This window comes from Macrobrachium nipponense, chromosome 10 (assembly GCF_015104395.2).
Source record: "Macrobrachium nipponense isolate FS-2020 chromosome 10, ASM1510439v2, whole genome shotgun sequence".
Lineage (NCBI taxonomy): Eukaryota > Metazoa > Arthropoda > Malacostraca > Decapoda > Palaemonidae > Macrobrachium > Macrobrachium nipponense.
The window spans coordinates 23,295,686-23,307,774 of record NC_087204.1 but is presented as its reverse complement, the minus strand read 5'-3'; the positions used below and the strand labels follow the sequence as shown (position 1 = coordinate 23,307,774).

Below are 12,089 nucleotides of genomic sequence, written 5' to 3'. Positions count from 1 at the left end.
CAAGTCTGGTGGCCCTTAAAACGTGTATATATATAATATATATAATATATATATATATATATATATATATATATATATATATATATAATATATATATCACCATTTCCCTCTGCCGTTTTTTTTTCTTTCTTCCTCTCTCTCTCTCTCTTTCTTTTTCCTCTTTTCTTCCTTTGTTTCTTTTGTGTAGGTCTGTGGTTCTCTCTGGGGGAAAGTCGTTAGCAAGGTCTGTGTGTTGCTCCAAGTTTGAAGAGAGATATAGTAGGGTTTAGAAACACGGAGGAATGTAGAGAGTTCTCGCATATATTCTTTTCTCTCTCTCTCTCTCTTTCCTTCCTTCATTCTATAATTCTTTCTTTCTTTGGGTGGTCGTGAACTTTGGGACGAGTCGGAAGGTTCAGGAACACGGAAGAAAGGGGAGAAATTTTGCATGCCTTCTTTGTTTTTTCTTTTCTTCACATGTTTTTATTAATTGATTAATTAGTTTATTTTCTTATTATATAATTGCCGCTGATAGGAATGTTTTATTTTTCCCTGCTTGTTTGTCTGTTGGCCGGGTTAGGTAAAAAGTCATCCATGGATTTTGCCGAAGATTCTACCGAAGGTGCACCTGACCACAAGGAACAAGTTTTTAGAACTTTGGGAGAGATAGGAATGTAACTTTTTTGGGAGATATAGGAATGTTACTTTTGTGGGAGATAGAGGAATGTAACTTTTTTGGGAGATATAGGAATGTAACTTTTGTGGGAGATATAGGAATGTAACTTTTTTGGGAGATATAGGAATGTAAATTTTGTAGGAGATATAGGAATGTTACTTTTTTGGGAGATATAGGAATGTAACTTTTGTGGGAGATATAGGAATGTTACTTTTTGGGGAGATATAGGAATGTAACTTTTGTGGGAGATATAGGACTGTAACTTTTGGGGCTTAGGGGTACAGAACTTAATTGGGTTGAATTTGGTAGGTGTAGAGGGCCGTTTGAGGTACTTTAAACCATCTTGATTCACTTAGTTTTACTAGACTCTCATTGATATTTTTATCTGTCGTACAAGGCAAGATCCTTTTAGCTTGTGAACTGAGAATAATAATAATAATAATAATAATAATAATAATAATAATAATAATAATAATAATATGTTTTATTAAAAATTATTGCTGCATCAGCTGCATGAATTTTAAAGAGGTTCCTCTTTATTTGTCTATTTTAATAAAACATTTTGATTTGAGAATTTACTTCCAGTATACAATATAATAATAATAATAATAATAATAATAATAATAATAATAATAATAATATAATAATAATAATAATAATTGAAAAAGAAACCCACAAAATCACTTTGTAGCTTGTTTACTTCTAAGTATTTACATTTAGTTTTACTACACACTCGAGTATTTTCAGGCCCTATCTGTGGCCCATTTTCAAGAGATGTTTGGGATGTTAGCCTGGGTCAAGGCCCAGCAGTCTTCTGGAACTTCTTCTCGTTGAGCTGTCATTTATGTGATGGCTGTTCTGGTTTCCTTGAGTGTTGCCAATCCCCTCTTGTCGCTCTGATATCCTGAGCTGATTGTCAATGGGATTAATCCTTGAGGTAAGGGTGTGGTCACCAAAAGTCTGTTGGGCAGGAAACCTAATCTCCAGGTCAGCAGGGTCAATCTTAGCTTCTTTTAATATCAAAGCTCGGCTTATGGGATCTTCTGAGGTAAAACCTTTGTTTCCTTCTATTACTTTAATCTCTCTGATGAGTGCACCTTCTACTACCCTCCTGTGGCTAATTTTGTTGCTTTTGTATATAAGCCTACTGTTTTTTAAATCCATCCTATGGTCATTTTCCCAACTGAAAGAAGTTTTTGTTTGGTTAATAATAATAATAATAATAATGAGATGACAATGATTACTTATTGGAAAATATATAAGCTAGAAAAATATTGAAGTATTTTTTTGTTGAAATATGTGTATTTGTCAATTTAATTTTTTACTCTGCAGTTTTTCTGTTTTATCTGCTATGTCCTATTTTTTACTGCAGTTTTTCTCTTTTATGTTCTATGTCCATTGCGGGCTGAATAAATGAAGAGTTGTTTTTCATAGGGGATCTTTTCAGTTGCAAAGCTATAGCTGGTTCACTTACGGTATATTCTTGGGTGAGCCCTATGCCTACGAGACGTTCGTTTGGCGGACGCTGATTGGCTGGGAGCTGCCTACCTCCCGGTACCAGCCAAACAAACGTCTCGTAAGCATACGGCTCATCCAAGAATCTACCTTAAGTGAACCAGCTATAGTATGCAATTAACGTTTAATTTGTGATAGTTTTTGAAAGGAGCTGCGCATGAAAGGTCTAAAAATTGTGTAGTGTTAGTAGACAGTCTTGCATGCAGTAAAATTTACTTTGTAATGTACGTGTGTGTGTGTGTGTGCAACCAATTAAGTTCAGCTGCGTCTGTTATATATTGTTATGGTAACATTCAGCAACTGTAACTTGAATTTATTTCTGACTGCATGGTTAGTTTATCTTCCTCAGAAAGGACAGTTTTGGTGTGTGTGTGTGTGTGTCCCGTGAATATTGACGACCTGTGACCATTTGTTTCGACGAAATAGCTTAAGATCTGACTTACTTCTAAGCTTAAGATTTTGCAGTATTCAAACTTGTTCTTTTCTCGTAGAGATGGTCGAGCCATTAGTGCACCTCACGCGGTACACTGTAGGCTTTATTTAAGGTTCTTAGCAGCGCCCCTTTGGCCCCTAGCCGCAAGCCCTTTTATTCCATTTATATTATCTTAGGTCTTATTATCCATCTTACTTTGGGCCCCTTTGGGCCCCTAACAGCAAACCCTTTCGCCGTACCTTTTTACTGTACCTCTATTTATATTATCTTCCATCTTTACTCCTTTTTCTAACACTTGTTTCATTAGTGGAACTGCGAGGTTTTCCTCCTGTTACACCTCTAGAACCTTTTACTCTCAATTTAGGCGTATATTCTAATGCCAAAGACTTTTATGCCCACAGCCCGTAATGTCCAGTAGGACCTTCGTTATAACGCATTCCTATAATCTTTCTTTTATCAAGAGGCAAGTCTGTTGCTTCTTTCTGGGTCAAACACCACTTTTTTTTTTTTTTTATACCACCTTACGCTGCCTTGTGTGTGTATCCGACCTGGTCAAGTTAAAGACTCGTGCTTGAAAGTCCTATACCGGCGTCTGCACGTGAAGGAAATTGGGAAATATCTGTAAAAATACAAAAAATAAAAAGTATTAAAGGGATAAAATAACCATAACAGTATTCCAGAACTATGCTACATTCTATCCGAAAGCTTAGCGAATTATTGACACACACCAGTGCAATAAACAGAAAGGGATTCAGTAATCCTTCCTCTCGGACAGAATAAATCCGTTTATGTGTCACGATTTCTGTGACGGGCGTGAAATAAAGTCGAACCATTTGACGCCAGTCTGGCTGCAGGCAATTCGAATGGGTGTAAGAGTAACTTTGTATTTCTCCTTTTCTGTTCGCTATTTTTTCTCTTGTAGGTTCATTTTTCAATATTTCCAAAGGTATTCTCAGGTTTGCTAAGGTGGAGATTAACAGTTGTTGGTGCCTTATAGCAGCAGGTCTCCTCTCTCTCTCTCTCTCTCTCTCTCTCTCTCTCTCTCTCTCTCTCTCTCTCTCTCTCTATATATATATATATATATATATATATATATGTGTGTGTGTGTGTGTGTGTATATATATATATATATATATCTATATATATAATATATATATATATATATATATATATATATATCATATATATATATATATATATATATTAGCTTTCTTTTTAACATTAAACTGCTCATGGTACAATCATCTACGCAGCTGAAACATATTCCGCGTATTAGAAATAAGTGATACATCTTCAATTCTTTTCCTCTTTTGAGAGAGAGAGAGAGAGAGAGAGAGAGAGAGAGAGAGAGAGAGAGAGAGAGAGAGAGTTGGTGCAGCAGCAGGTCCAGGGTCTCTGCATCGATTTGTTTTTAGGGAGTGCGTGAGGACTTGGGCCCCGCAACCACCGGACCTCACACGCTATGGTGAAGAAAGGGTAGGTTTGTTTGGTGGTGATAGTGATGATAGTGATGGTGATGAAAGTGGCAAACGTTATTATAATGATAGTGGTGATTGTGATGATAGAGGCAGTGGTAAGAGTGGCGATATTGATGTTGGAGTGATGGTAGTGATGACGATGAAAGTAGTAATAGTGATGATAGTGATGGTGGTGAGTGTGATGATAGTGGTAATAGTGATGGCAGTGATGGTGGCGATTGTGATGATAGTGGCAGTGGTCATAGTGGTGATAATGATGGTGGTGATTGTGATGATAGTGGCAATGATAATAGTGGTGATATGATGGTGGTGACTGTGATGATAATGACAGTGGTAATACTGGTGATCATGATATTGGTAAATGTGATGATAATGACAGTGGTAATACTGGTGATCATGATATTGGTAAATGTGATGATAGTGGAGTGGTAACAGTGATGATAGTGATGGTGGCGACTGTGATGCTAGCGGCAGTTGGTAATAGTGATGACAGTGTTGGTGGTGATTGTGATGATAGTGGCAATGATAATAGTGATTATTAGTTAAAGATATGATTGTGATGGAAATTGTGTTGATAGTGATGACTGTGATGTGATTGTGACGAAATTCCTAGTGATTGTCTAGTGAATATTCGTTACGAATATGATTGCGATGGAAATTGTGGTGACAGTGAAGGCAGTCACTATGATTGTAATTATTGTGGTTTGATTATGCCGAAATTGGTGGTGATTGTAAGGAGAATATTAGTGAAGGATGTGATTGATGATGGAAATTGTGGTGATAGTGATGGCTGCAGAGTGGTTATGGTGAAAATGGTGGTGTTTGTGGAGTGGATATTGGTTACGGATATGATTGTGATGGAAATTGTAGTGATGGTGAAGACTGTGGATGTGATAGTGATGTTATGGTGTGATAGTGATGAAAATGGTGGTGAGTGTGAAGTGAATAATTATTATCTATGTTTGTGATTGTGATGGAAATTATTGTGATTAAGGCAGTTCGGTGATAGTGATGATTATGGTACGATTATAATGAAAATGGTGGTGATTGTGTAATAAACGTGGTTGTGATTGTGATGGAAATTGTGGTTATAGAGATTTAAATGTCTATGATGATGGTGAAAATAATTATAACAATTGTGATGAAAGTTATGATAACCTGTGTTGGAAAGTTCTTTGATAGTGATAATAGTGACCGTCATCGTCACCATGGCGATGGACACGGTGGTGAATATAGTGATAGTGGCTGTGATAGTGATTAATATATGTTGGCAGCTTGGCAGAACATTGTGATGATGGGGATAGTGACAAAATGGTGATTCTGAAGATGGTGAATTATAGTAATGATGATGACAGTTACTCAGATTTATGAGATTAAGTACGATGGTGTCATTTATGGTGACATTTTGGGTCGTGATAATGAAGATGAGTGTAGGATCATGATGGAAATGGTGATAGCTTAGATTTCGAAGGTAATCATTGTAAAATAACTCACTATTATGTGTAAATTGTAGATAAAAATGATTGATTTTAAATGGTGGTTATAATGACGAAGATTGTGACACTCACCATACTCTTATTCAAATAGGTGGTGATATTCATGATAATAGTTATGAATTAACATGGTCAAATTATGAACTTTGTAAGTGAGGTGGTGACAGTCAAAATGACCATAAAACAATTGTCCAGATAATAATAATAATAATAATAATAATAATAATAATAATAATAATAATAATAATAATAATAATAATAATAATAATAGTATGAGACAAGGAATGAACAGTCTCATTAACTTGTTTATAGTCTATAACGTCATAGTATTTCCTTCTTAATTTTCCCGTGTTTGTCAAAGGAAGGAAGGTCTAACAATGTTCGATAACGCTGGGTGAGGAAAAATGGGGGAGAAGAATGGTATAAGGACAAGTAGAAAAGAAAAGTTAGTATCATTTGTACGTATAGAAAAATAATTCTGTGTCTGACTTACTACTATCAATAATAATAATAATAATAATAATAATAATAATAATAATAATAATAATAATAATAATCGCTTGATAGGGTCTAACAGTAGTACTACCGGTCGACCGTGGTAATAACTAACATAACACGTACCTTATCGGGAACTGTGACACTTCATTTAGTATCTAAACCATATCGTTTGATGTTACACAATCAAGGGTATTTGTAAATTACATTAGTAGTACTACTACTACAGTGTTTTGGAAAAACTTTTAGAGTCGTTGGATAAAGGCCGATGCCCGCTCTCATTTCTTAGTCTAGAGAACGAACGCAAAGTCGTTTGGTTGTGTTGTGTCCTTTACCTGTTGTTCCTCTCGGATTTTTCGGTTATTTTGCGGCATTTTGAGTTTTATACGGTATTTTGTACTATATCTATGACCATAAATTGCGCCAAATTGTTTTTAAAGAGAAGGTTGCTGTATTCTGTGGTCTGCAGTACTACGGACTGCCAACTGAACTAAGAGTATTGTCAACTATAAAGGTAAATGCCATTACTGTATTTTGTTAAGTCTCTGTAATTTTATAATTTCTCCTTCGTTAGAAGAAATTTAACGAATTTTGTAATATCTCACTTCCTAGGTCGAAAATATAATCGTTTTAGGACTTGTGGTTCTTATTCTATTGGTTTTGTTGTTCACTCTTGTTGACATATTTAGGTTGATGCGCAGAGATCGTTTAAAATGTTGAGGAGTATCAGTTATCGCCCAACCGCTATCCATCTACATCTATTTCCCTTATTGGGGTCCTAGTGTTGGTGTTGGTGTTGGTGTGGGGGATGGGCTGTGGAGGGGATGTAGGCTAACAGCTACCTAATAGTAGTGGCCACGGACATATGGTAGTACTTCGTAAATTTATTTCTTGCAGAACGTTATTAAGTATCTAGAGTACATAGAGTAATGATGAACCGTATCCTAGTCTGATATGGAAATAATCGGTTGAGTTCTCTCTCTTTAAATTAAATTTGCTTTTGCATATCTTTCCTCGGGAACAGGCTTATTCGGACCTTGGCTGATGAGGACCATGTACTGGCTCATTGGGACCTTTATCCAGGCTTATTCGGACCTTCATAAGATTGGCCGATTTTTCTATTCAGTTTTAGTACCTCCTGAACAAGAATTTTAAGTAATATTTATTCGGACGACTGTAATTAACCCCCAGGGGCTCGTACTAAACACGGCGAAATACATTTGACGCCCCAATTCCTGGTGGCTTTCGTATTCGCGGGGACGAACGATGCGGAATGCGTATATAGAAATAACCATTGCTATAATATAAAATTATTAGTATGGGTCCGAATCAGCCAAGGTCCGAATAAGCTTGCATCCCTTTCCTCCAAAGTGAAATATACATAACTTGTGTTGGACACCAGTTATATTTAATAATCCCTCTTTCTCTCATTATGACTTTGATCAGGATAATTTAAGGGCAATGAAAGTGAAAATTTTAGAGCATATTTATCATCAGATCACCTTCAATTTTGATTGGAACACTGCTAGGCTGAGAGGCCGATAGTACTATGCAATACAAGTACTATACGCAAAAAAAGAAGAAAAAAAAACTTATCACCTTAATTACTCATTGATTGCAGATTGATTGACCACTCATTTACATCTTCAGTCGAAGGGCATCTGGCAGAAAGCATTTCCGTGTAAGAAACCGCTGTTAGTAAGAGACCGCAAGGATTACAATGCTTAGGAAATGTCATGTTTATGCGTAAATATTCTTCTTGTATGTGAAGCTATTTTGGAAAAATCTTCTTCCTTCTGATGTGGTTTCAATCGGGTTTAGTGTATAAGGAACCCTGTATATAAATATTGTACATCTACTAGCACGAGGTACACAAATTACATTGGTATTTTTTGCTCCTTAGGTTATGAACATTTAGTGGGTTAAATGTTGCAAATTCTATTAATTTTTTGCAGTTGTACATCAAGTAAGTCTAATTAATAATTTGTGATTCAGAAAATTATGATAAATTCGAATTTCATAGCTCAAGAACACAATCTGAATTTTTCGTAAGATTCAGCAACAAATTCTATTAGTCTACAGGATATACATAGGGGCTAAGCCTTTATTCTGTTACGTACCACTTTTCAACAATGTTATCAAATGAAAAGTTTGTCTTATATTACGTAGATACGACATACTTTCAAAAATAGCGCGTGTTTCGTAACTTCGTGGCATGTGTGCGAGGCTGTTGTTAGTGCCTCTTTTTTTTTTTTTTTCCATCTGTCCATCCGCCTGTGGTGTTTGAGCATGGTAACACTGCGTCCCGGGCTTTAAATAATATCCTATTTCGAATATTAACGGTGTAATTCGCATACAGTAAATTATTAAAACACTTTTCCGTTGCAAATGTACACCCAGATATCCTTTTATTCACCTAAAACTTACACATAGCGTAACTAATTAAAGCCCGGGACGCAGTGTTACCATGCGAAAACACCACAGGCGGATGGACAGATGAAAAAAAAAACAAAAAAAAACAGAGTATAGTCAAACCTGGCAATTAGAGTCAAGGAGTCGATAAATGCATTCAGCCTGGACACCAACGGCTAAGAAACCTCATTAAATTACTTTGTGCAGTAAAATTCTTCATTTAAAATTTGCGGATCATTGCTAGTAACGAAAAAAATAGAGTTCCACTCCCGACTTCCCAGTCCCCCAGAAGAAATATGTGATGGTCACGAACTTTGTTGCTACGTGCCCCAAGTTTCCGGTTTACGTGTATCCCACAATCGTCTGCTCCTTTTTCCTGGCGGACGTTATGGTTGATGTAACATTTGGTAAACACGAGTGTCAAACGTATATCTGTTTTCATCTCACTTTCTGTCGAGTACAACGTCGTAAGACTAGGTCTTTGTTCTTTAAACCGCACGCGATCGGTTGCGGTATTAAAGCAATTCGCTAGTCCTAGGCTCAATGTGATGACATGAATTTATCATTGTGTATGTGTGAGAGTGCTTACGTGTTTATGGTTTCATTTACAGCTAAATATTGTTTATGGCAGTTAACCTTGGAATCCAAAACAGAATTCTAGTTCATTGTATAAGTAAAAAAATCTAGAGAGCGAAAACAATGCTGAAATTCGTAAATGTAAAACATCGTACTACTATATAGGTGGAAGGCCAGTGTTTTCATCAATATCTTACTCGAATCAATTGTGCTTTCCGTTTGCCATGGCGACGAGTTCCTTCTATACTGAGGTAGTCTGAGTATGAATTCTTCATGGCTACTTTTAGAATTGTCAAACATAAAATGAGTAAAACGGAGGACCTCAACTTTCCCTTCCATCGTACAGCGACAAAGAAAACACCGGCAGCCATCTTGTTTCAACTGGCGACAAGAGGAACCCAGTCGCGCCATAAACCGTAGCAGACTACACATTTGCAAACTGATCATTACCCAGTAAATACCGGATTGTGGGCGTCGCAATACTGGAGGTGGGTAAGGAGGGTGAGTGAGCTTGGGGCAGGTGAGAGGATGAGGAGAGAGGGAAGGGGGATGGGAGGAGAGTAGACTTATAACTCCGGTTGGAGGGGGAGGGGGAGGGGGAGGTTTGTCATGCAGCAGAAGCGTCTATAATTCACACCTAGCATGACTTTCACAGTAAGTTTGGGGATTTTTTTCTTTGCAAGGGGGGTTTTGGGGGGTGAGGAAATGCTGGAAATGGAAATGGATTGCAGTAGATTACGCGAGGGTGGAGGAAGAAAAGGAGGGTGAGGAGAGAGGGGGGGGGGGTAAAATAAATGGGGGCGGGGGTGCAATGAGCTGCTTGTTTTGCGGTTAAGCGGGATAAAGGTTTGGAGGGAGGGGGGAGGGTTGGTTGTGAATATCCCTCCATTGTTAAATTGAGTGCGATCCATATTTTATTAGCTTCCTGCATTCGTTTTCCTTTATACGTAGCCCAGTTGTTCAGAACAGGGAGGCAATGAAGAATTAAAGATAATTATCATCATCAGCGAATGAATGCATATTGCGAAGCTCATTGTAGACAAAACAGCGAAAGTGACATTCGCTGCTGTTTTTTTTTTATCGTAATTTTTAGAAAAATATCTCGATAGTAATGTGAACGAACACAAATAGCGCTATTTCCGAAATTAATTTTATTAATTCAAAATCCCGTGATAAAACTTCAACAGCGAAAAAGATTGGATTTGGGTAAATCTTGTTGATAGGAAGAATCGTCCAAAGAAGCAGAACTAATATACTGTAAACCATGTGAATGGAAACTAGGCCTATTTGTGTTGTCATGTCTTAGCCCTAACCAGATTATTCCAGTTTGTAGAGTCTTTGCCTTAGGTGTTTCACATTTGTTTTTTTTATTCACATGACATTTGTTAATAATAATAATAATAATAATAATAATAATAATAATAATAATAATAATAATAATAATAATAATAATAATAATAATAGTAATAATCCAGGTTTTAAATTATATGTGCTTGCGAAAGGCATTTTGTTTTCTGATTCACAGGTAACTTTTTAAGCGAGTGTGTATTTACATTAAATCAAAGGTAATTCTATCACAACTAGCTTCTCAAGGTTACTGTACAGGATGTCAGGCCTACATTAACTTCGTTTGGAAGTTGGGCATTCAGTACACCTCACTCGGTACATTGTAGGCATTACTTAAGGCACTTTGCTGCAACCCTTTTCATTCTTTTTTCTGTATCTTCGTTCACATTATCTCTCTTCTTTATTATCACCCTCTCCTGACAATGCTTTCACAGTCCAACTACGAGGTTTTCATCCTGTTACACCTTTAAAACCTTTTACTCTCAATAGAAGCGCTGAATGACTGCGTAGGTCCCAATGCTTGGCCTTCGGCCTAAATTGCATATAAATTTTTTTTTTTTTAACCTACCTACATTAAACCTGCCCACGTCGCCTAGTCTTCAAACGCATAATTGTCTGTCTAGCCACACTTCTTATCGTTTTATGATCATAACGTGTCATTAAGACCTCCAGGAATATAGAACTTAGGTAGGCAAGCGTGTTAAAACGTTGTTGTATAGTCTTCTGACGGCAAGCCTGAGTTCACGTTCAACGTTATGCTCTGTGAAAACGTTCAAGTTAAATCTGGATTTACGACAAGTCCTCAACATGTTAAATTCAGATGTGTAACATGTATGTGTACATGTTAAATTCAGATGCGAGTCTTATATTTTATGCATTACGGGAACTTATTAACGTCGAAGCGTTAAGATTTAAATGTGGAGTTTATCTGGTTCCATTACTTAACCGATATATAACTTATGCATGCACTTGGTAAAGTGAAGGTTTGCATAATTTATAAGATATACTTTATTCTAAGTCCAAGTAAATCCATTTTACGTCTGTTAGTATAGGATATAAGCCTAGATCCACGCAGCCTAGCTTAGAACTTATAAAAATTATACTTCTCTGTAGGGCCAGATAAAATTATAACGCGTCTACCGTAGCATTGAGTGTATCAAGAACTTATACAATGTATCCTTTACTGTAAATTGAGAAACGTCCACGTTAGTCTCGAGTCTAGATCCAGTTCCACACAGCTTAGCCTAGAACTTTTATAAAAATGTATAACTTAATGCAAGCCCAAATAAACCTGTACGCGTCCACGTTAGTCAAGAATCTAGACCTAGATACACTTAGCCTAGAGTCCCTACATTAATACCTAGGTTTAGCGCACTAGACACACCGTCCTTTGTTGTTTAGTACTAACACGCAAGCACGGAGAGGCACGCGACCTGACCGCACGACATGCAAACGTAATTCAGCCGGACTTTTCGTCGTGTACTGACGTGTCATTGTGAATTACCAGTAGAAGGGGGAACTTATATTGGTGTAGTTGATCAATGTCAAAGTATTCACGTCCGGTGGAGCAATATATTTAAACTGCGCGGCGAATCGAATAACGACTTAACTGTATTGCCGTTTTTGTTCCGAGTCTTATTATTCTGTTCATGTATATGGTTTTTCGTTTATTTATCATTACTTAT

General features: G+C 36.8%; 1 protein-coding gene across 1 annotated transcript; it reads left to right on the top strand.

Moving 5' to 3' along the window:
* Positions 1-4,065: 4,065 nt before the first annotated feature.
* LOC135223930 (secreted acidic protein 2-like) lies at positions 4,066-5,342 on the top strand. The gene is made up of 4 exons (XM_064262851.1): positions 4,066-4,079; positions 4,204-4,438; positions 4,878-4,988; positions 5,253-5,342. Exons 1-4 carry the CDS (start codon positions 4,066-4,068, stop codon positions 5,340-5,342), a joined length of 450 nt encoding a protein of 149 aa, XP_064118921.1.
* Positions 5,343-12,089: the final 6,747 nt, after the last annotated feature.